Source organism: Python bivittatus, unplaced genomic scaffold (assembly GCF_059951505.1).
Source record: "Python bivittatus isolate LINGU-HERP-01145 unplaced genomic scaffold, Pbiv_v1 ctg000840_np1212, whole genome shotgun sequence".
Taxonomy (NCBI): domain Eukaryota; kingdom Metazoa; phylum Chordata; class Lepidosauria; order Squamata; family Pythonidae; genus Python; species Python bivittatus.
The window spans coordinates 48,762,153-48,788,187 of record NW_028277113.1 but is presented as its reverse complement, the minus strand read 5'-3'; the positions used below and the strand labels follow the sequence as shown (position 1 = coordinate 48,788,187).

General features: G+C 36.3%; 1 protein-coding gene across 1 annotated transcript in view; it reads right to left on the bottom strand.

The window, feature by feature from the left end:
- Positions 1-546: 546 nt before the first annotated feature.
- The window catches only part of CUNH8orf34 (chromosome unknown C8orf34 homolog), an 84,950-nt gene continuing 59,461 nt past the window's right edge, over positions 547-26,035 (bottom strand). Inside the window, exons 11-14 of the mRNA XM_088130646.1 lie at positions 17,843-17,963; positions 11,036-11,529; positions 6,584-6,677; positions 547-834 (exon numbers count right to left, since the gene is read on the bottom strand). Coding sequence (XP_087986772.1) covers positions 827-834; positions 6,584-6,677; positions 11,036-11,529; positions 17,843-17,963 — 717 coding nt within the window. The 3' untranslated portion in view covers positions 547-826. The remainder of the gene's footprint in view (positions 835-6,583; positions 6,678-11,035; positions 11,530-17,842; positions 17,964-26,035) is intronic.

Here is a 26,035-nt window from a genome sequence, read left to right as displayed (position 1 = left end):
CATAGTCAGTCCAAAACAACCTGATTCAAACATATATTTCAAACATACAATAGGCATACATATGTTATCAAACGCTTAAACCAGTTAAGATCTGAATAAATAATATATTTGAAATTAAAATATTTCATTTATGCATGCATAAATTATTCCACATAATTCACTAAGTCAAAGCTTTCATGTAAAAATGTGAAACTGCTAATTCCTGTAAATTATGCTTGAACAAATACACACATGCATATAAACATACCCCCCCCATTCACATTAATAGTTCATTCATTTCTAACTTTATTACAAGGAACAGCTGCCCAGCTGCCTTGAGCTCTATCTATATAGACTCTCAGCAGCATATATAACTCATCTTCCATTTGTTCCCACAACATTAATCCTATTGGCTAGGCTGCAGACATACGTACATATAGATGCGGCTAAATGAAATAACATTTCATTGATTAAAAACGAGACAAGTTATAAAAATATAGGGAATAGAAAATCTTAAACGCAGAAAATCTTTAAGGAGGTGTGCTTTTCACCAGGCAAAGCTGCATATACCAAATGTCAATCCAAAACAAGAGGGATATAAATTAAACAAAATACATTTTATTAGAACTATGCATTAAAAAGTGACTCAGACATCTTCACCTACAGCCGCTGTTACCATAGTAAGATCTGGAGTTTGGTATATTGCAGTATCCGCACTTTACAATAATTCCACTTGCGTTGCATTTATAAAAATAAGCTTCTATTTCGCACAATAAATTAAAATAGCTAGTCATCTGCAAGTTATATACTTAGGATAAATTGTTCTTCATTGCATCCACAATTTCATTCACAAGCCTGGAAAATAAAAAGGGACGAAGCTCCATTAAACTTTAAAGGACCATAAAAATAATAAGAATGCATATTCTTCATATGAATATTCAATTTTATTTCTTAATATAGCCATATCGATGTGGACAGTGAAAACAACAGGAAGATGAAGTTTAAATAAGACTACACACATCTGTATGAACTTAATATGATGTTATAGGAAAACATTTAGAACCTATCAGTAACTGTCACTTTTCCCATCTTATTCCGCTCAGCAATTTGATTCTTATTCCACCTCTATTTTTTACAACTCAAGGTGGTTGACATAATGCTTCTTCCTCCTATTTTCCCATAACAACAACTCTGTGAGGTGGATTGGACTGAGAGAACGTGACTGGCTCAAATGATCAAGGTAGTAATCTTTGGTGTGCAATGCATCAAGAATCTTAATGGATGCAGAATAATGGAGCAGCAAGTAGGCCAAATTTGCCAATGGTTTAAAAAACGCAATCCAAGTTCAAGATGCAATTACGCACACATGAGCAGCCCCAACAACCACTTACCTTTGGGAGGTAGTTGATGGAAGGAAGAAGGAAAGACTAGGGTGCAAGATTCACTTGATGACTGCCAACTTTACGTCAGTGTTTACCTAAACATACCATGCAGTTTATTAAATCTTTTTTTTTTTTTAAGGCACTAAAGCAAAAGAGAGTGCATGAGACAGCTTTAGTGAAAATTTATGCTAGTTGGCTCTGCATTTCATTTTTCACAGGATCACTTTTATTATGACTAAGTAAAGGAGTCAAAAATAAATGATAGAATAAGTTAGGTTTTAGATTTATCTTTGCACATTCCAGCTTTTCTGAGTTTACAAAGGAGGTTCACAAATGAAGTACAAATTTCACAGAATATAGGAAACGGAAATCTATCCTGAAAGCTTAGAATACCATTGGGAATGTTTATTTGAATGTAAGTAAGCTCTTTTAAATCTAAACGACAAGTTAAACATTTATATTTCTGGTATGGTTTATCTTGGCATTTCCTGTGAAGGATATTTGGTGTTGAAATCAAGATGAATTAGGAACTGTTCTAACAGAACTTTAAAATGGAAAATCTTCCTTGCATTTAGCGTTTCACTACACTTTCAGATAAAATGGCTTAAATTGCTTATAGTTTCATTTTACAATGGAGAAATACAATCTCATAATTTGGTACTTCATGATTACAAACACTGAGATTATATTGCTACTTTGAAGACACTGCAACCACTTGACCAAGATTGCGGTCAGTGTTATCATGCCAGGAAAATAATCTTATCAGAAATAGTTCTGATAAGAAAAGTGTGACATATTGGGGAACTCTGTCGTTGTGATTTCTTCCATTAACAACTGACATTTCATTTAAAATTGAGCTAAGACTACTCACATTTTTAAAGGTAAAATCAAAATCAAAATGGAGAAAATCTATCTATGAGGTCGCTAGGAGTTAAAAATCAATCAATCAATCAATCAATCAATCAATCAATCAATCATCAAAATGCCTTTGAAGCAGTTGTTTGTCAGCCCTTGTGAGAGTGTCACGTATTTATCTGCCCTTCCTTCTTCCTCCATGGAAATCATTGCAACCCTCTGATGCCACCCCACTCATTTTAAGCATGGTAAGTAATAGGAAGAAGTACCATTTATGTGCTGAGCATATTCCCATTAACCCAGTTCAGTCCTGTTAACTGAATCTTAAATGGTTTGCAGGGCATCAAAAGACAATTTTATTTTTCATACAAAAAAAAGTAAAATGAAAATTCAGATTTTGCCAGCCTGGCATATGCTGCACAGGACAGTTTGTGGATCGCCTTCTGGCAGCAATCTCAGAATTGGCTAGGTGAAACTACAGCACTAGTAATCAACATGAATCTGAGCCTCAAATCCAAAATATAGTCCTCATTTAAGCTTTTTAGAAAAGAAGCCCATATCCAGCGATCTTGTTTCCCTCAGAAAGGGCTATCATACCTGCACATTTTACCCAATTCAGCTGAAAAAGGCAAACAGCCATTAGCATATTTTCAACAGCAATGGAGAACATACAGTTTCTGATTTACCAATCAAGATGATTCAGCCCTGAATCAAATTGGGTAGCCTCAGTTGATTCTGAAATCTTGTGGTTGGCCTTGGTCCTAATAAAGCACTATGTGTATATTTTGTGCTTTTGATTCTGCTTCCTTTGTTCTAGCACATTTATTTATTTATTACATTCATACCTGACACACTTACCAGGTAGACCAGACAGGAAACACACCCAGATAAACTAAATCTATATTATTGTAAAGCTACATTAATAGAACCTTGCAAATCGGAAAGTACGATTCTCCCGCCTTCACCTTTATAACCCAAGAACTTAGGGAGGGTCCTTTCTGAGCCTCTTGCTCCATCCACTATGCAGCTGTGGGCTATGCTGTCTCTTATCTGACTGTTCCCCAGTCTCTTATCTCTTCCCCGTCTCCCAAGGTCTTTCCCACGTACCATTACAATACCTGCTGCAATCAACTGGATTCTGCTAATTTACAATAATTAACAGCATAAACAAATGTGATTTCTAAGGAGGAGAATATTCCCCTTAAGAGAAAAGCAGGTTCTACAACTTTCAGTGCTATGTACCCTTCGGAAATGGAGGATGCTTCAGCAGGGTCCATGGGAGTGGCAAGGGGAGTCAGTGTGATAAAACTAGTGTTGTAGCATTGGAATGCAAGCCCTGCTCCTCTTCTGCGTGTGATGCAACATCGTACGCATACCCCAAAGGGGCAGAGCTTATGGAGCAACGTTGCTTTCATCATTCTTCATTTGGAGGTTATTTTATTGGTAACTTTTTCACAGAACTTTGAATTAAGAACTTAATTTCCCAGTTTAAAAATAATTACACATATTAACTAATTAAAGATTTCTAATAAAAAAAGCTATTTAATGTAGGTGGGCAAATAATTTTAAAAGAATCTATAGTTTTGAGGCTACTATAACATCTTTTTTTTTTTTTTTTTTAAACCTGTTTTACTTGCTAAAAAAGATTTCCACATCCAAAATAGCTTTATACTGGTGTTGCTATTATCTTGAAATTGAAGAATGTAGTACTTGCTGTATTCAATAGATTGAAAGCTGAGTCAAAGAACACCTGTTATTGCAAAGATTAATTCCACTGCTCTTCTGTTCTCAACCATAAATTATGAACTTTCATTCCTCTTGACACTAAATCACATATATAATGCCCATGCAGATTTGTGTCTCATTTATTAACTTTCTCTAGCATTTTTGGTATATGGCTAAGACCTTTACTTGCAGCGTGCACAGGGAATTGGCATTAGAAATTCTGCCAGGAGTTTTACTGACTCTCTGCATTACAGACATTTCAACACCTGGATGTTGGCAGCCTGCATTTTCCAGGATTTGCCCTTCACTTGTAAGCTTGGCTACAGCAACTGCATTCCAAAAGCAGATGGCTGCTATTAGCCATATAATTATTTTTAAAAGGCTTATTCCTTTACCCAATTTACCATTCTCAGTTGTCACACACAGTACAATATTGCTCAGATCAAACAATGTTTGTTCTCTTTCGATGAACTGCCTATTTCAAGTGACCTCCAATTAAATAAATAAAATATCTACGATGAAAATTGATATATGGGCTAAAATCAAGATTCAAGACTATAGCAGCCTTAAAAGTAAGAAGGTAGCTGTTATTTTAACTGAGGTTTTACTCCTCTCTGCCTTTTGTTCAAGCTAGAGTAAACAGGTTTTGTGTTCATGACAGCAAGAAACAGATTTTGTAATTATAAATCAATAGGTTGGTCTGAAATAGGAATGGTAACAAAATTAGGTAGTTCTGAAATGCAAATATTTACTGTAAAACTCTACTTTCCTTACTGTATATTCTTATTTTTATTGTCTATTTTTTATCTCAAGCATTTCTGATAAACCAATTGAAATTTTAGATAAATACTAAACAGCATGTACTGGCATAAAGTTGTAATTCTAATAATAACATAAAGCTCTATTTGGTATGTTCTCTTGAAACTAAAAGTAATTCTACAGTGGTAGACTGTATGTACTGAGGAAGGAAGAAGCTTTTCTGCCAGGCATATTCTGTGATTATATTTATTTATACCACCAGAGCTACTCTCAACAGCCATAAAAATAAAATAAAATCACAGTATTTTTACTTTTTATATTTACAAAAACAAGAAAAAAATGGAAATAATTAAATAAAACCAAAAAATATAGAATCAAACCAAAGGCCATAATGGTTGTTACTAGCAAAGACAAATGGTCTACTTATCCTAGTGAATGTGAACGATGCTGACAAATACAGCTTATTCTTTCTTGCTTATGTTCCTCCTATTTGGAAAGTTGTTAAAATTAGCAAGGAAACATTTACTTTGGGCAATACCCATGATTTGACAACAATAAACTAAGATCTAGGCTTCTGATATCACACTAAGCTAATGCAAATTTGATACCTAAAACACAGTTAGAATTTTGATCTTGCTGACATGGCCATCATCTCGACTTTTTAACCATACCTTGTGGACACACTTGCTAATGTATCTCGTTTAGTTTTATCTGCTCACCCAAATTTATATTGTGATGCTTCCAATAGACAGGATACGTTTAAAACATTTACCTGGTGATTTTTATCATATCTGTATAATTTTTTAATTTAGTTAAAAATATTTTTCCGTTCCATATGTATTTCTAAAATCACCCACAAGTCCATGTAATGACTGTGTCTTAGCACAGTATGGAAGGAATTTACCATTCTAGAAAGGTTTAAAAAAAACCCAAAACTTTCCAGTCTTGCCTACAGCTCTGCTATTCTCTGGAGGAATCTGAACCCAGTCCCTGCTTAGTTTCACAACTCCTGCTACCACCTGAGCGTTATGCAGAATTCCACTCAGCATTAGGTTTTTTCCACAAAACTGACAGGGTTTTTTTATTCAACAAGTCATGTTTAGATGGTTCCAATTCCACTGACAAGGTGCTAATGAGTACCTGGTTAAACAGCACGTTCCTTCATAGCTTTTAACATCTAAAATAGCTTAGAAACTCACACATTTTTCTCCCTTTCATATCACAAGCTATTGTGACTTTTTTTTTTTTAACAAATGCTATTGTCAGAATAATTCCTATTTCCTCCTATCTTATTTAGGTTTACTGTATCACCATGTATAATTTCTTGTAGCCTCTGCACACTGAGATAAATTCGCACATGCTACTTGACTAAATCTGTGTGATTTAAATGTATGACCTCTATCTTGTGTTTATCGCCAGCAGAACCATACACCTGAGTTTATGAACTATATCTCTGCACCAGAGGTAATGAAATATTTGTCAGTTAGAACTAAATCTGCTAATGCTACACTGAAGTCATATATTTTTCAAAGACTGTTTGAACCACCTGCTCTGTTTTACCGCATTTGTTGGGGGAAAACTTTTGTCACGATGCACAGTTCTTATCCCTGTTCTGTGAATGGGTGACACTTTGCTTAGAAAGAGGGAGGTTCAGGTTTGTGGCATGGAGAACAAATGATTAAGTTAGATGCCTTTTGGGGCCACTTTCAATCTTACAGGCTGAGCTCCCCACAAGAAAATCAGACATTTATTTCCATAAGTAAATGATAACAAATACAAGAATTCTATTACAAATAAGAAGCCAACGAAGTACACATCTGAAATTACTTCATTAAAATGACCTACTTAGTCTCCATGCAATCAACCCAGCACTGATCACTCACATTTATCTCGATTCACTTCCACTTCTTCACTTTCAGTATCAGTTGGCAAAATCCATGGCTGGTGAGCAAGCTGAAGTTGTTGCAGGAAGTCATCCTGCCACAGAAATAATCAATTCAGTCAAGACAAAAATTAGGGTTGCAATTGATGAAACTGATTTTTTAATTAAAAACAATTAAAGGTGCTCCTGATTAATCAGGTAATCTTCCTGCTCTATTTCAGGGGTTTATTCCCCACTTGGTTTTCAGGAAGAAACAAGGGAAATTCTGTGCATGTGTGTGTAACATAGTGGAATCAGTGGAATTGCCTAAGAATTATTTAATTCTAGTCTCACAAAACAGACTCTGAACTGACTGCAGGTGACAGCTACCTAACCTACAAGATTATATATGGAACAGAGCAGTGGAAATCCAATAAAAAAGCTACAGGAAGCCCTTGGGCTGCACAGCCAGTGCAAGTAATTATGCTGATTTTTTTAAAGTGCCTTTTAACAAGTATTTATTACTTTATTTTTTTTAATTTATACCCCACCTTTCTGCTTATATAAGCTCCCAAAACAGCATGCAACAATAAGCAAAGTATAAAACATGACAGCCTCTCCTTCCAGGTTCTGGGGTGCTTTAACTTAACTATCTTTACCCCAAATTAGCCCAAGAGTGGCAGCAATTTTTAACTGAGTGAGGAGGTGAGAAGAAGACTGTTGCTATCTCTTCTTGCCAAATGAATCTGCTCAGTATCACACTAGTGTTATGTACTAGCATGGAAGCTCGGAGTGCTGGTCCAAACCACAGGTCTTGAAAGATCCAACTTCAGAACGAAATAGGAGCATGTTATTGTCACCACCAAAGCAAGATCTTCTATCACAGTGTTTCTCAACCTTGGCAGCTTGAAGATGTGTGGACTTCAACTCCCAGAATTCTCCAGCCAGTCTTGCTGGCTGGGGAATTCTGGGAGTTGAAGTCCACACATCTTCAAGCTGCCAAGGTTGAGAAATACTGTTCTATCATCTACTCTGAGGAAGTAGAGAGCTGCCATTCTGTAAGTGGAATAAGCAAGGGACCTCATGGAAATTCTGGAACTAACTTATGAATAGCTAGGAATTGTTGGGTTTAACCATATTATTTATTATTTCTTTAATTTATATCCACCTTCCTACTCTGGCAAGAGCTCGAGGGTAGCTAATAAAATTTCAAACCAAAAACAGAATACAGAAATTTAAAAATACAATACAATACCAAAACCACCTAACAATTAAAAGCCTGGCAAAAGAGATGCATTATTATAGATTTCCTAACATTGAAAGAGTGGAGCCAAACACAACTTCCAACAGCAAGCATTCTACATACTGGAAGCAATGCAGGACATGTAGATTTATGCAAATTTAATTAATCAAGTAAAGCTCATATGGTTAACCTTCTACTCTTTCTTTAATCTTTGTGACATCCCCAACAAAGCTGACACATTGACAGGTCAACTCTGTGTAGAAAAGTAGCAAACAAATGAATGTTGATATACATTGAACAGATGTAAGCTATAATAGAATCCAGATTTCCTTCAGGCAAATGGCCCACAATTTTAAACTGCTCACCAAACAGGGAGGACATGATTTCACACTGTGGGGCACTGTTGCAATTGTAATTCAGAATTCATAAGAGGATGACTTCCTAGACACTGGCTATATTGTTTAGAGCAGTGTTGTCCAAACTTGGCCACTTTAAGATGAGTGGACTTCAACTCCCAGAATTCCCCAGCCAGTGGAGTTGAAGTCCACTCATCTTAAAGTGGCCAAGTTTGGACAACACTGGTTTAGAGCAATCTTTCTCAACCTTGGCAACTTTCAGCTTTGTGGATTTCAACTCCCAGAATTCCCCAGCCAGCTGGCTAGGGAATTCTGGGAGTTCAAGTCCACACATCTGAAAGTTGCCAAGGTTGAGAAACACTGGTTTATAATGCAGTGACTGTGCAGTGAGTTAGGCAAAAGGGAAACAAGCAAAGAAGTTCTTATTAAATAGACTTTTGTTCATGAAAATAAAGTAGTATCTGAGATTTATAAAGCACTTTGTGCAGCAATTTCAGGCAAATAATATTAAAACAAATCTACACTAAGTTCATTGAACTTGTTTCTACACCACATTATATCCTTCTCATTTTCATTTTTACAGCATTTTTATATGTGTGTTTCTCATCTGGAGCCTTTTTCACTTGATCCTTCTATCAAGCATACTTTTTTCATACTCACCATGAGCATCACATCCACACACTGTTGTGACATTATGTACGTAATTCCTTTCACTCAGTTCCAAGTAGCTTCTATTTTCTCTTTCTTTACATTCACTGTGTTGGGTGTAAACCTACAGTATGCTCTTAATACCTCTGCATACAAGATTTGTAGTTTTCTCTCTGCTCTCATTCTCCTTTCACTGTAGTTTCTTTCATCTCTTTCCTTTTCTCCCTGTTTATTTTTCCCTAAGTTACCCTTGACACCACTGAGAAATGGACGTTCATTCCAAAAATCTCATTATCCATCTATCCTTCACTAATGCACTTAATCTTTCATCTTAAAAAAATCAAATCAATCATACTTTTAGATTTCTATTGATTCCTTTGCAGTTATGAATTGACCTATACTTAAATCAATAAACAGGTTTTTTTTCTAAGCAGATACCCATCAAGCAGTCACCATTCTCATTCATTCTTGAATCTCTGAATGGCCCAATCACTCTCTCATTTCCTTCCCTTTCAAAGCCTAATTTTACTCCAAAGATTCTCACCCCATTCTATGCAAGCCCTGATTTGCAATCCAGAGAGTAACTTGCAAGCTAGTGTACAGTTTTGTGCAACCTGCCAACTGACATTTGCAATGTCCTGAGACATTGGGGTTTTTTTTTCCTATAAGTTTGCTTTGACTTTCCCTATGCCCTTGAGGAAGGAAAATGGACATTAAAACAAATAAATGTTCAACTGTTTAAATGTCCAATGTTCAAACAAACACACAAAAAATAGAATCTCTTTCAATATTAGTAGCAAAACACAGCAAACTAGAAAACAAAAGCATGTTGCTTGGGTATTTTTTTTCCCCGCTGCCAACCTAATATCCAGATACTATCACAGACTCCAACAAATAATGTTCTGGAGAGATAAAGCATTAAGAATCTACACTTCATAAAAGGCTGAAGGAAACAGTAAAGATACGATTCACAGACATATCTGTCTTGCAGTTGGAGAAAGATTTGAAGACTAAAAACTAAACGTGTATAAGTGCGTGTAGAAAAGAATTTAAACCATAGGTTTATACATTATGTAGCAATAACAAAAACATTTATCTAGGTTATATTGCTTGGTTTGAATCTGAACTGAGCTAGTAATGTAACACACCTGCAAGTTCCCTATTGCATTTTCCATGCCAACAGAACTGAGGGCATGAATAGAAGCACTCAGATCATCAGGCAACTTATAATTCTTTCAGACAGGATAGCAAAACTAAAATCTTGGACTTTTTACAAAAAGAACTTTGCAGCTGACATGCTAATCTTTGCCAAATTCTTCACGTATTCCTGTTTTGTTTTTTGTTTTTTTAAACCTGATTATAATGAGCTTTCTCCCATAAGGAAAGGAAGAGTTTTAAAGCATTTCATCTATTAGAAATGGGGCATGGAAAACTGTGTGCTAGAGGCCCCTACTTTGGAAAACAAGGAAACTAAATGATAAAAACTGTTCTGAATTGTGTTGTTCAAGTGCTATGCACTTTTTATAGCACAGCTTAGCATGCATGGTTAGAATACAGAATTGGAGACTAAATTGCTAATTAAAGCATGATAGAACTAAAGACTGCTTAGGATATCTTTTCTCCAGGAGATCCAACCTATTCTATGATACAACTACAGTTCCAAATCTAGCATTAAACCAACAGATGAGTAGGAGGAGCTAAGGACTAGTTCTTGGTTGTTGGCTATGGACATAGCCCCTGGAACGCCAAAAACCTACTGGATGATAAATCATTATGCCACAAGAGTTTGTGTTGAGAAAGAAAGGAGCAGGCATATGAATCTCTTTAGAAGACCAAAAGCCAATATTTCACAAAAACAAAGCATTCAGACACTATGTTTAATTTTCAAGCCAAACACAGAAAAGAAACATAGAGTAATTCTATAAATGCATACACAAATAGACACACATACATAGCACGCTATGTACTGTGATGCATGTGTGTTTGTGATGCATCTACACACAGAATTTTGGGAGCAATTAAAAGTGCTACCAGCAAGTAGCATTAAATTATAATAAATATAAATAATGTGATAAAGAATTCATTCCGATCTACCTGGTATTTTTTGCTTTTAATTAATCTTAATCAAGGATAAGTGCAATAGAGCATAATCATAAAGCTAATACAGAAAGAAGAGTGAAGTGGTGTTACAGCTTTATAGTATTATAATTCTTTTCAAAAAGCTTACTTCAGACATACTGCTTCTTTGAGTGATATTTCCTAGAGCAACTCCAGTTGTTTCAGGATGCCCTGCAGGAGTGCTGATGGTCCTTCCAAGTTGATTCTTTGATATTAAAGACTGGCTTCTTTGCATACTAATGGTTCCTTCTTTGTTTCCTTGGTTGTTAGGGGAAACAGGTCTTTGTAACAAAGTATTTGGGGTTGCAGACCTGTTTACTAGAGTTGGCAGCCCAGAAGATCTGTTGGTCTGTGTATTGGAAGACTGAGGTCTACTGTTTGTGACACTGGAGACTAGCAGGCTATTGTTACTGGATAATGGTGGTGATTTGTTTTTTTGAAACTGGAGCTGAACATCTTTCCCACTCTGAACTGGTCCTGAATCCTGGCTGAGGGTAACTTTAAAATTTCCCTGGTGATCTAGTGGAATTACATGAGTTGATTGTCCAGTGGTATTTCTTGATAGCCTTCCTTCTTCCCACAGCGCTAGGTCCTTTGCAATGTCTGTATATAGCAAAAATTAAGCAATATAATGGAAGAAAAACAAGAAAAGCTATATAATATATATAATCAGCTTCATTCTAACACAAACAAATGGTTAATACACTCTGCTATTAGGAAAGTCAAGTTGTTTTCAACTAAAAAGGTTTAAATGCCTTTTGAGGCATCACTCTTATGAAACCACTCCCAAGTTCCCAGTCAAATTGGGCTGCTTCTGGGAGAATCTATGATGAGATTCCCACTGAAATGAAATCAATGATTTGGTGCTTTGGAAATCCAGAGAAAGTCATATTTTGAAAAGGAAAAAAAGAATCTGCTTTGTTTTTTTAATATGTGAAATATGTCAGTGTACAAGAGACAAAGTTTCCCATTCTTAGCACTGTTGGGTTTTGCATGTTTACTGTACACTGTTCTCTCCTAAGCATGAACATTTGAAGTTCTTTGATAGATTCAGTGTGAGAGAAGAGGTTACATTTCTTTTTGATTTCTCATTCTCTCTAATCAATCAGCCCATTCCAATCAATTCTTATGCTTTTTGAAGGGGTGCCAGGAAGAAGTATCATACAGATTCAAAGTGAGTCCATGGTCTTCATGCATACACAAGATAAACCATTTTTGGAATGTCTCATCCTTCTTCATTATTTCCCCAAAGTACATCAATTATTATTCATACCATTTTGTCTCAGACTTCCTTTCCAGAAGTAAACACACCTTAATCACAAACTCATAAATTATCTTTAAAGGTTGAAAAAACAGATTTATGAACAGTTAACATAATTATTTCCCCTTCCTCAGCTTTGGCTCCATATCCAAAGATTATGTAAATTAGATTATCATAATCCAGCAGCTCATATAAACTTTGCATTTCATCAACTTCTTACTGAACTCCAAAAAGATGACATTTACTAGATATTCATCTAACCCCCAAAAGGGGGACATGAATACATTAACCAAACTTCAAAATGTTGTCAATATCCCTTGATAAGTTTTTGGTTATTTTCAGCCTGTACCAATATAGAATAGTTCTCTTGTCTTCATCACTCTTCCCAGAAATTGCAGATTAAACAATAGGAGGGTTAAATGTATTTTGAAATGTGGTAGGGGAAAATATGCCTGCAACCTTGATATAAATAAAGATATATGTGCACACACATGACCATACACAAACATGTTATAGCTCCTCTTTTAAATAATTGAAAAGCTCTGCACTTGTTTCTCTGTAATCTGGCAGTATGATTCAATCACTTCCTGTGCCTACAGTTTCCACGCAGTCAGTTTCTTAACAAAATCTTGTGTTGGTTCATACTCCTACCCATAGTCATTTGTAAAGCAGGAAATGGTTAATAAGCAGACTTTTCATATTTTAAGGGCTGTCTGACAATCTGGCAATAGTTAAATTAACTATTAACTCTGCCCTCAAATGGGAATAACCTTATTAAAGGGTTCTTTCATTCTCAATTGTATTTTCAGATTTTTGCTCAAGGTAGTTGATTAGTCAAAACTTTCCAGCCTTGAATGCATCCTATCAAGCAATAAGCTGTAGATAAAAAATCTTGGAAGAAAAGATAGTTCTCTAGAATCACAGGTTGGGATATTGTTACCTGGTCAACAGCTCAGACTTTTTTTACTTGCTATGTCAAATCCATTCATGCTCCTTTCTCCCCGCTGATCATGAGCAGGTTTATGAGGCAGTTGTTGCCATATTATTGATATGCCATTTGATATCTCCAACCCTATCACTTATTCTTTATTTAATTTCACTTTATATTCCATCTTTTTATCTTTACTGTATCCAAAGTAAACTCTAGAACTACTGAATCCTCAGATTTAATTCCACATATAAGTACAATGAAGAGGAGCAGGAGAGTGCCACCTAGCCAAACTCCAATTTCCACTTGGAGCAAATAGGCTTTCTTTGTGTTTTCACACAAACAATTATGACCATGAGAAGTAAAATTCCATAGAGAAGTCTACATATGTACATCTTGGTTCAACATACAGATATAAGGATGGTCCAGCTGGAGTTACCCTCTCCTCCATTTATCTATTCAGTGGCTTGGTCTCAAATATGGCTCATACAAGCAGAAATGTGCTTCCTCTTTGGCAATGTAAATTTTCCAAATTCCCTCTCCCAATGCAACCTTTCAGGCTGAAATGGTCATACACCATTCCACAGGGAATCTTTATTTTAGAGGTAGCGCTGGAGAAATCAAAGAGGCTACTCTGTGGCCATTTGGTGGATGAATAGGTCATGCTGTGGGCAGAAAGTTGGACTAAATGACTTCCATGTTTTCCCATTCCATGACCACAGAAAATCAGAAGAGTTTAAAGGCAACCTTAAGTATGGTTTTTGCAATAAGCATTACTGGCACTGTCCATTAATGCCTACTGTTTTAAAGCTAGATGTTTTAAAATTACAGTTGAAGAGCATTATGAACAAACTTGATAAATAAGATCTCAAAGGGTCTCTGATCAAGTCAATATTTTGTTATACAAAATTATCAAAATTACTGTATGAGATTCTGTGCTCATGTGAGGTCCAAAACCGGTGGTGGTTGGGGAGGAGAGATCCCACTCTCGGCCCTTGTTATGTGGGGTGCTGCAGGGTTTGGTGCTCTCCCCCACTCCTATTTAACATCTACATGAGGCCGCTGGGTGAACTCATCCATCACCATAGGGTGAGGTAATTATACATCACTGCCCCTGGCAAATTAAGCAAGGCTGTGAATGTCTCATCCTAGTGCCTGGAGGCTGTGAGGGTCTGGATGGGGAACAACAGGCTTCAGCTGAACCCTGGCAAGACTGAGTGGCTTTGGGTTTTGGGGCCTTCTGATACTAGGGCTATGCCATCTTTGGTATTGAATGGGGTTACACCTGTGTGCAATCTGGGAGTCCTCCTGGACTCATGACTCCTGCTCAAAGAGCAGGTGGCAATCGAGGCTAGGAGGGCCTTTGCACAGCTTCGTGTTGTGTGCCAGTTGTGCCTATTCCTAGATCAGAAGGACCTAATCACTGTCACTCATGCCCTAGTCACCACTTGTTTAGATTTCTGTAATGCGCTCTACATGGGCCTGCCCTTGAAGAGTATCTGGAAGCTTCAGCTGGTGCAAAATGCAGCAGCACGGGCAGTTATGTGTGCCCCTAGGGTGGTACATGTTAAACTTCTGCTCTGCAAGCTGCACTGGTTGCCAGTTTGCTTCTGGGTCCAATTCAAGGTGCTGATTTTGATCTTTAAAGCCCTTCATGGCACGAGGCTGGGTTACTTGAGGGACCACCTCTCCCCGATTATATCTGCCCATTCCATCAGGTCTGGCAGAGAAGTCATGCTGCAGGTCCCGTCTGCCAGAGAATTACATTTGGTGGGTCCCAGGAGGTGGGCCTTCTCTGCTCTGGTGCCTGCCTTGTGGAATCTTCTCACCCCCAGAAGTGAGATTAGCTCAACCCCCCTTAACATTCCATAAGTCCCTCAAGACCTGGCTATGTGATCAGCCCTGGGAGATTTTGCGTTGGCTCCCTTATTAATTTTATACCCTCCTATTTTGTGTGCTTTTATAGTTTTTTACTTGTAATTGTTTTTATGTATTTATTCTTTTTAACTGTTGTATACCGCCCAGAGTCACTTGGCGTGAAATGGGCGGCTATATAAATATGATAAATAAATAAATAAATAAATAAATAAATAAATAAAACAATTATTCTGAATCTTTCTTTAATGATACACAGCCTTGTTATATTTTGTTCTATAGGTAGACACCACTAAAATATCCTTTATTCAATACGAATATGTATTTCATATTGCATCTTTAATCTTGTAATGATATAATCTGAAGATCTCATTCAAGTTATTTTCAAATGAGTTATTTTTATGTTAACATTTTAATAATTTTCCTTGAATTAAGTTTTTAAAATATACATGCAACCCCTTCTTAAACATATATATCACTTGAAATTTGTAGAATACCTGTTAAAAATCTTGGTTTAATAGATGATAACATGGATGCTATAAGTTAAACCAAATGTGCATGAATCCTCTTTCAATTAAATTAACCTGTGTTTTTGCAAAGGGCTTGGTTCATGACTTATCTGAAGTGAATGTGGGATGGTATGTTGGAAAAATGTAGTATTTATGTTTCAGTGAGTTTCAATAACCATTAGAATTTTGGCTCAGCTTCAGTTATCTGCAAAAACTGATTGGTTCTGCTGATAAGCAAAGCATTTAAATCATTTCTCCACAGTTAATTTAACCATTTTCAAGTACAAAACTGTTTACATTTATTTAGCATAGAATGTATCTGATTTTTAACATCAACTTTCACAAATGAAAAACAAAGCATTTCAAAGAGAACAGTGCCAGTAAATACTTATCTGAGCACGTATTTGGCCGATTCATTGTTTTAAATAAGCTCATGTCAATGACATTGAATGGGAGAAAGTACATGTTACAGAATATTATACAGCAACCTTATTAACTATGAAGAGGCTGTGAGGATAACAAGAGATCCTAACTAATTGCTGGATACTTGAAAAGGAAGCGTAGCATTTCGTTATTGGCAAAAAAAAAAAAAGCATTCTTAGAATATTACTATTGGAAATAACAAAGAATGCTGTTTCCCATGTTTTCCAATGTTCATTGTGAATGCCAAGGTAATATTTAAACATCAGAGCCTGAATGTCTCTATGGGCTGGGGAAAGGGCAAGTAGCAATAAGAACTCAGATAGGCAAGGTGAGAAGATCAATAGTTAATGGAAGCCCCTTAAAACCTTTTCACGTTTTAAAAATAATCTTTATTGCCTGCCTCCCAAGGACAGCCTAATAAAATATATAGATTTTAATCAGAGAAAGAGTTGATGAAACACCGCCTTTCCTATGCTAGTGTTGGTCAAGTAGGAAGAATAGGGTTGCATAGTTATTGCCACCATTTAAATATCACCAACACAGGCCAGGAAGCAGATGTATTGAAGATCATATAAGAATAAAATCAGGTTAAGAAGTTTTTCTGTCTCTTTTAGCTAATAACAGCTCAAAACAGAACCCAAATTATAATAAAATGTATGAATTTGCTAGCAGAATTATACCTGCATTCTGTCTCCAATAATGACCCTAAAAAACTTACAAATACCAGATATAATTACTTTTGGTTATAGACATTTGTATTAGATATTAACTAACAGTGTATTTCAGTTTTCCTCTGTTCTTAAGAAGTATTCATACAGTAGTTTCATTTTTTAGGACTTTTAAACTATAGAAACTAAGGATAAGCAATTGGAATAATTTGCTTTCTAGAACATGGTAGCAACAAGAACTTAATAAAGAAACATTCTGTGATGATGCTTAAGATAGATTCCATGACAATTAGGTTTCATTCCTTGATGGTGCTTACATCTGTCATACCTTCTCATGACAATTTTGGTCATGTAAATATAGCAAAACTAAGAACCTAAGGATTATTCTTCATGCTCTGGATAAAAGTCAAATGGCTTGAGGGAAAATTATCACCTTCAAAATCTGGGTTTTCTGGAGTTATTTGGGAAAATGTATGCAGTGCTGCCTAACACTAATAATAAGAACTAGACAATCTGTGACCCGTTGGGCCATCATTTCAGAAATATTTCTTTACCTAAACAGAGAAACAGAATGACCATGGGTGGGCAAAAAAGAAGTGGGAACGGCAATGACTTCCAACTTCCTGCCAGCTTCTTCGTTGACTTTCCTTGTGGGAAGTTGGCAGGGAGCGTTGGAAATCTCCCTCCCTCCCTCCCTCCCTTGTAAGTCTCCCCCACCCGCGCACCCTCCATGATCAAGTTTAGACCTCCTGCCAGCTTCCCCCTTGATTTGTGGAAAGCTATCAGGGAGCCTTGGAAAGGAAGATCATGTTACCGTGGCTGACCGTGGCAGTGCTGAAGCAGCAGCAGCGTGGCAGCACCGAAGTGGCAATAACTTTCCCAAATTTCAATCCCATAGGAGTAACGGGTCCCAGATTTTGGTTGCATTCTGTAAGTTAGCCCATTTGAGGCACTTTGGTTGAAACACTGTTGCCCTATGATGCACAGTTTCACCCAGCTGAAGGCTACCATCAGACGTGAGACTTTTAGTATCTTATAGATTCACTGGCAGGGAAATATTCTGAGATATAGAAATATATGTGTAAGGTAGTTGTTTCCTTTGATTGCTGTATGCAACCTACTGTCAGAGCCTGTCTTAAAAACAACAGAGTAGCACAGCAGTTCAGGTAACCTTTTCTTATCATATTCACCCAAAACATTTACTGCATGGTTTCTAAAAGAAAAGTCTTAAAGTCTTGTGCATATCACTTACCAGAGAGGTGTTTTTCCATGGTTTGTAGTTCTTTTGTGGCCAGTGAATCTTCTAATAGTTTCTGACTTGAAGAGTCTCTACTTCTGGAACCCATAATGTCTAGAGGCCAGGCTGGCTGATTCTAGAATAATTAAAAACAAGGGAGAATACAGTAACAATTTTGTGTACTGTGGATTCATTTACAGTTATATAACAACTCAGATGACCCATTCTTTTAATTAAGTAATTAAGTCAACCTTAGTAGTATCAGGTATGTATGTATGTATATATCACACTTATATAGTCACCCATTTCACACAACGTGACTCTGAATAAAATAACAAATGGATAAAAACAATCATTATGTAAGATTAAAAAGTGATTATTAAAATGCAAACATTATCAAAAAGTTTAAAAATTTTAAATTTTAAAATATACAAATCCCACGAAGAGATCAGAATATCAATCACAGGGGAGCTATCTAAGAATGTCTCTGGTTCCCAATGACTGCCAGGCCTGATGGCATAACCATGTCTTGAGGGACTTCCTAGACGACAGCAGGGAAGGGGCGAGCCTCACTTCGGGGGGGGGAGAATGTTCCACAAGGAGGGAGCCAAGGCAGAGAAGGCCTGCCTCCTGGTACCAACCAAATACAAGTCCCTGTCTTTTGGAACACGTGGCATACCTTCCCTGCTGGATCTAATGGGATGGGCTGATGTGATTGTGGAGAGGTGGTCCTCAGATAACCCGGCCCCATGCCATGAAGGGCTTTAAAGCACCTTGAATTGGACCCAGAAGCAAACTGGCAGCCAATGCAGCTCGCGAAGCAGAGATGTACTATGTGCTCTTCTATACACCTTAGCATTGCCACAAGTTAAGATCAAGGTGATATAAGGCGACATTTTGGGTCAAATCCTGATGATTTAGAGTTTGTGTGAACCCATTCATTTCACTGAAAGGCATTCAGTTTAAGTCAACATCAAATTGACTTCAATATGAATATAATCTACTACCTTTAGAGACAAAAAGCATCTCCAATGACACTATATAATTGCAACAACTCATGACAGCATTACTATACTTCAGAGCACTGTTGGCAAGGAAAACATTCAGCTATTTGGCTAGTGAACAATGTGATATTTAAAATTATATTTATTGAAACTCATCAATTAATTTTAGAAGTTGATTTTAAAATGAAAAACTTTGAAGTGAATTTGGTAGTTTTTTTATTGCAGCCAACAAAACTACGAGCAGGTGTGGAAGGTAATTCATGAAAACAAAGAAGTAAAATTTAAAAATATTAATTATCTATACTTTGCAGTATAACTACTCTTCCAAATTCCCAACATTTGATGATAAATTCAAATCAAATTAAATACCATGTGATTAATGTCCTATGAATAGCCACATGGGAGAAAGCTGTATCGGTCTGTCTTGGAACTGCTCCTGAATAAATGTTTATCAGGCTGGGCTTCACAAACATCTTGGCAGATATTAAAGCAAAATTGTTAAAAGATATTCTGTTTTTCATTTAAACACTTATTGACAAAAGAAATGTAATTATGTTTCCATAAAACATGCTATTATATTTAAAAAATGTAGGAGGAGGAATGTCAGCCATAACTATATAATCTGCTGAGTTTATAAGATATCTAAACCCTGAAGCTCTGCATTAGTACAGAAAAGAAACACTAGCTACATTTAAGTATCACATCAATCAACTTTAGAAAAGCTGCTAAAAGATTCACATATTTTCTTACTCATGCAGAAACTGACTTTGCACAATATTTTCTTACAAAAGAAGTGATCTAATTCAGAGAAGTTTCAGCTTTTGTTTCTACTTCTAACTTTCTATCCCCAATTTACCAAATTATGCATATGGAATAACTGAAAAAAGTTACATATTCCAGTTAGTGGATCAAATCTTTAAAGTTATATTGCTGTAGAAATATTCATGAATAGGGCTACTAGTGAGGAACAGAGTGAGAAGTACTGCAAGTAATGTTTATTTCTAGAGAGGCTTGTGAAATCTATGAAAAGTGGGTCTTCTTTATATCCATACAAATAACATTATGCATGAAGGGAAATAGAATGTGGTTGCTGTTATTAGACTGAACCTACATGTTCAAATCAATGATCAGATCTATAGATTTCCTTCCTTCCTTCCTTCCTTCCTTCCTTCCTTCCTTCCTTCCTTCCTTCCTTCCTTCCTTCCTTCCTTCCTTCCTTCCTTCCTTCCTTCCTTCCTTCCTTCCTTCTGCCAAGCATTTGGTTATAGGGAAGATATGTACTAGGGAGGCACAATTACCATTGGATGAACCTCAGAAGCATAAGAGTTGGAAAAACAACAGAGGATTCTTCAGTATGGAGTCCTAATTTTCATGTCAAACATCTCTGGCCAGCCTAAAACTTCAAACAGCCCTTAACTGTAAAGGCTGTCTGTTCAGCAATATCAATGCTGCTGCATAAATTGGATCTATTTATATACCTACTATGATATTCTGTTATTGATGTGCATAAAACTATGATCAACTTGTTTAGGGTTGGGTTCAAATATTGACGGATGGATCATCTTTTAAGATCCTACACTGAACAAAAACTACTTGTCCTCTACTATATGATCAGAATAAGCGAGGAAGTCTTTATGTGCCCATTTTTCTGGGAGGTGTGGAAGCTGGGGGACACAGAGTTTATGGAAATCAGATCTTATCTACAATATGCTCAAGCCAGAGACTAAGGGGGTGGTTGAATATCTGAAGGTCAAACCAGCTAGTACAAAGAGAATAGCTTTGGCCATTAGACAGTGCTAAGGTGTGTGCTTTTAAGTGAGGGAACAGTTGCTTTATACACCTGCTGTGTAAACTGAAGATGGAATTTGCACACCATCCCAGGTCTGAGACTAGTGTACCTGCTGTGATGTACTCTTCTGTGTGTATGTGTTATACCAAAGCACAGTTCAGTTGAGAATCTGTTTCTTGTTGTATCCTACGATCTGTAAAGTCATCGAAGCTATTGACATCATTCTCCAGAGACTTGCTATAAAAAGATATATAGAGGCCTGGAAATTTACAGAGAAGAACCTTTTTGTAGCTTTTAAACATAGCTATATTCAGCTGCAGGATTAAGTGGTCCTTTTGAAGTATCAATACAGAAACATTAATTGCACACTAAGAACCATGTTTGACTTTCATTCTTTGTTACTATAACTGTTTTTCCCAAAGCGGGATCTGCAGCAGGTAGATGGAGAAAAGCAAAGAAAATTAATAGATAACAGGTCATTTAAAATCTGACTCCACAGAGACATCTAGTGGTCCAAAGGAGACTTTCACTAGCTACTGCTGGTAATAATGTTGAAGCTTCTGTATCCAGCAAAAATCAGTAATATAATAAAAACAAACCTAGTTTTATTTATGGAGGTCAGTTAAGTTCTTTTCACAAAACAGATGTCCATTTTGGCCAAAGATAAACATATCAATATGTCAAGCATTTGCATTTCTTGGGAAGTGGCCAGACAAGTGAAATACTTGGCTGGGAGATATTTGGTGAAAAATTGCAATAGAAAATCTCATACATTTAATTGCATGTGACAAAATTTAAGACAAAACAAACCTATTTTTGCTGAAAAAATAAGTTATTTTTCAATTTTCTAATTCTTGCTTTGTTACTTGAAACACTGTGGTTCATGATTACTTATTGGGACTTAGAGGACAATGAAAGACAAAAGGGAATGGGCAACGTTCAAGTCTTTTCAATATAATTAAAATGAATGGAAATGCCTTAAAAGCCATGCCTTTTAAGATAATCACAGAAAATCTGGAGGAAAAGCTAGGATGTGCAGATGTTACTGAGAAAGGTCTATTTCTATATCCCACGTTCCCACATCTTCTTTCTCTTTTTGCTTGCGGGGATACAGTAACAGAGATCCTTGCTCCAAACAATGCTAATGTTCTCTTTGATGTTACTGTTACTTTTAAAGCCAGGTTAAAATATATGAAAAACATTTCTTAGCGTGAATTTCCCATTTTTCCAGCAAAGGAAATGATCAAAATGTCCTTGTCAATGTTACTTTTGGAAATGGCTTTTGACCACTCTCCTAGCTAACTTTGAACTAAGGCAAGACCCCAGCTATTACAACAGTAGAAAGCTGTTACTCTAATAGATTTAAGATGTATTTGCCAGCAACTAAAGTCAGCCATATGTCAGTGTTTAAAAAGCTTTTTCCCAATTCTTCAATATTTTCTTCACTTACATAACACTTATTTTTGTCTTTACTCAGGTTACTACAGGCAAATTCTTCCTGGCATGAATGTTCCAAATTCAAACACTCCTTTAATTGGTTCCTTATATTCTTGGAAAATTGGAAAAGGGTTTGTAGAAAGATTCTTAATATAAACCTATTGAAGGGCAAGATCAACCATTACTAATGTCTAATTTGTGCGTGTGTGTGTATGTGTATGCATGTCTATGTGGAGATAGAGAGAGAGAGAGAGAGAGAAAGAGAGAGAGAGAGAGAGAGAGGGAGAGAGAGAGAGAGAGTCAGTTAAGTTTAAATTTATAGTACCCTTCTTCCAAAAAATGACTGCACACTCTCCAAGCTGCTGGACTGAAAAATAGTGATGAAGCCTTCTAATAATTTTTCATGGGTAAGGGTTGACTTACAATTTGAGTTCTTTTTGCTAAAACAAAGAACTTTATCAAAAGCAAGAAAAGTAATACTTTTGGGGGCTAAAATATGAAGGCTCATAAGAACAGGAATCTGTACAACAATATACAAAAAGTTGAACTCTAAATAGAATCAGTAGGCTAAAAGCAAATTGTTTAATATGCTTCAATTCAGTCAAGAAGCCCATCCTTTAATTAATATATTTCCACTTATTTTAAGGGCTGTACACTCCTATGAAAGATGAGGAGCCTTTTCTAACAGCATCTCTGGTGGCTTCTAAATAAGCTGGAAATACAGTTTCCATAATTCTAGAAAATGCATTCCCAACACACCTGGAAGATGCCAGGGTGAGATTGATATATACAGAGTATAGGATTGGGGGCATGATGTTACACTCAGAAAGAAAGAATGAACCAATATGAATATGGAACCAGGACAAACTACAAGAGCTGTACAGGATCAACATAGAAGATGCCATTACTTTTACTCTCTCTCCTTCTCTTGGGACACCAAATTGAATCATTACTGCTAAGTTGGGAAGTCCAAGTAATTGTTCGGGATGTAATGTAAGAAATAGTGTCCCTATATACTAAATCTAAGCTTGATTGAATGTGTTAGAATATTTTATTATGCAATGCCATAGTATATACATGTACAAATGTTACATATACAGTAGTATTATCACAACAAAATCCACTTAGATCAGAGTGCAAAAAATGCAGCCTGTAGGCTGCTTGTGGCCCCCCACCCCCTGAAAACAACTAATTATCATTTTTGAGACTTTGGGGCTTTGTGTATTTGAGCAGTGAATGCAGTGAATTTACCCTTTGGGGCTTAATGCATTTTACCCTTTAAAAATCCCAATTCCACCACCCTGAGTCAAGCCCATTTTTAGAGTACAGCCCCCAACAAGCTCTTGGGCTGATGGAATTTGAGCATTCCTGTTTTAGATAATAAAAAAAGGCAAGTTGTACTCTGGCTGTCTTTGAATTCGTAGACCCAGCGTGCAATTTGAGCATCTTTTGCAACATCGATCATCTCATTTTTGAAACTATTGGCTCTCCGTACGCAGATATGTTTCTTTCCCTCTTATATAAAAACAAAGCCTAAGTTTTGCACAGCAATTTCAAAGACAGCTTTTTCCTTAAAAATATCTCTCACACGGATGTATAGAATTGGCACTACCATACCCTTGATGCTAAGAAAAAGAAAACTAAAAGGTGCTAAGGAAAAAACATTTCAAAATAATTGATAGAAGTTTAAAGCCTGGAAATTGTTGTTTAAAAATTAGCTCTTCCAGATTTAATGTGGTCAACTGTACTTTTTATTCTGAATATTTTGTTACCAGCAAATTTATAAAATAATTTCACAACACAGAAAAAATAGGTGGTCTCCAGTAATCAGCTTTACAAAATTTCCAAAATAGAAATACTTGTCACAAATATTTCAAAATGCAGTAAAATATTTTTTTACAATTCCATGAATTAATCCTTCTTTTTTGCTATCCTGATGAAGGAAGCAGTAAGAAAGCTGATTACTATTCAAACAGCTAATGAAATATTTAATATGTGGGATTCTTCTAAGCATTCTCTATTAGAGCTCTATCTTTTTGCTCCATGAGCTATTCATGTACATGATTTAAGCTATTTCATTTTTTAATGTTATCTAAAAATAAGAATCCTCCCCAGAGGTTTGTTGTAGTGCTGCAATTATTTTTAATCCTTAAATATAACATTAGTTTATTTTACTTCAAATGATATCTAATTGAAATTATAACTTTTCTGCCCTGTATGACATGCAACCTGTCAGCACATTATTAATATCAAAAACATACTGAGATAGTTCTTCTCAAACCATGATTCAAGCTAATCAAATACAAGAGAGTGTCACAAAAAAGCTCCAGGTAATTTGATTATGTGAAGCAATTCACTGGCGTATAAGAGTGAGGGAAAGGAAAACACAGTCAGGCTTTCAAGGTTCTGTTATTATAGCCTATAGCCAGTGTTCTTTTTCTTATTTTTAAGAAGCTTGATCTTCAGTGGCTTCTTCAAATAGTCCCACATGATGATTTCTTATAATTTTCTCCCTGTCTGTTTTCAGGAACAACTTCAGAAATTTAATACTTCCCTTCTGTGGATCCAAAATAAGATAACTCTCAGAGTCACTCTTTTGATTTATAATCTGGATGTCCTTTTAATTGTTAAAACATCAACCAGCATAATTTCTAGGTCCAACACACCTTTTTTTCCCATGTCACTCTTATAGTCGAACATTTTTAAGTCCCTTTTCAAATCCACATCTTTTTCTATGTCTTCCATATCTCTTTTATAGTCTGGCAATTTTTAAAAAATCCATTTTAAGATCCATATTCAAATCATCCTCAGCCTCTGTTTTATCGAATAAAATCTTTTCTTCTTCTACAATCTCTGTTAACTCCACTTTAGGAGCAACAAAAAGTTTTAAAAATCCTGAACACATTGTTCCCAAACCATCTTAAATTCTTCTGTAGTAAGATCATGTTTCTCCATTATGTTAGTAAGTATCTTCTTTAATAACTCTCTGGTTCCCTCTAGTTCCTTCTTCAAAGCCCAGTCTTATCTTGTGTTTCTTTTCAGAGTCAAAACTTTCCCACAGTACAGTTTCTTACATTTAATTCCAAAATCATCAGCTGCATTTTTATAAAATTTAAAACAGTCCATAAAAACTATTCTTTCAGATCCGTCTGGCCCCTTAACTCTCCACAGTCAACATTCTAAATTCCCTTTTGCTATTTCAATTTTTTTTTTCTTTTTAATCTTTAAACTTACTTAAATCTTCTTTCTTCAAGGATAGAAGGAAATTCTCCCAGTGTGCAGCAACCTGCCCTTCAGAAGGTTTTTAATTTCCAAATCAATTGATAATAAGTAGTTTCTGTTATCAATTAAAACAGGAAGTGTAAACAAATCTAATGCCCTTTTTAAGGCTCCGAACCTTAAAGGCTCGATGTTTCCCATGACTCCCAGAGTGCTCAACCCGCTGGAGATCGCTAGTTTGCAATCTCTCCACAGGGAGCCTCTGTAAGGAGCTTGTGGGTGATCCAGTCATCTCCTTTGTCCAGAGATGGTTCCGAAGAGCCGGATCCTTCGCCAGCTCTCGTCCACTGCAGCTGTCAGCTCTGCAAAAATGGAGCTGTCTTCAATCCGCCATTACTCAACAGAAGTCCCCAACCTCCAGCAGTGTTGATGGGGTGCAGAAGATTTTCCAGTGAAAAGGAAACATTACCAAAAGGAGAAGGACCAAACATTTTTGGCCAATTTTTCTTTTGATTTGGCAGACCTGGGGAGGGATTTGGAGTGTTTAAGATCATGAATTCTACATGCTTCCATTCTTACCTTCATGTGCCCTATATCATTAAGTTTTCCCCATGCTTAATTTTATCCCATTGACCTGCTGTTCCCAAGGCCACAGTGCCCATCAGAGCTTCCAAATATGCCACCATAACTTTTATTTTCTTATTTAAAGAATGAAACTTTAGGAAGAAGGGTGAAAAGCAGACTAATTGTAGTTACATA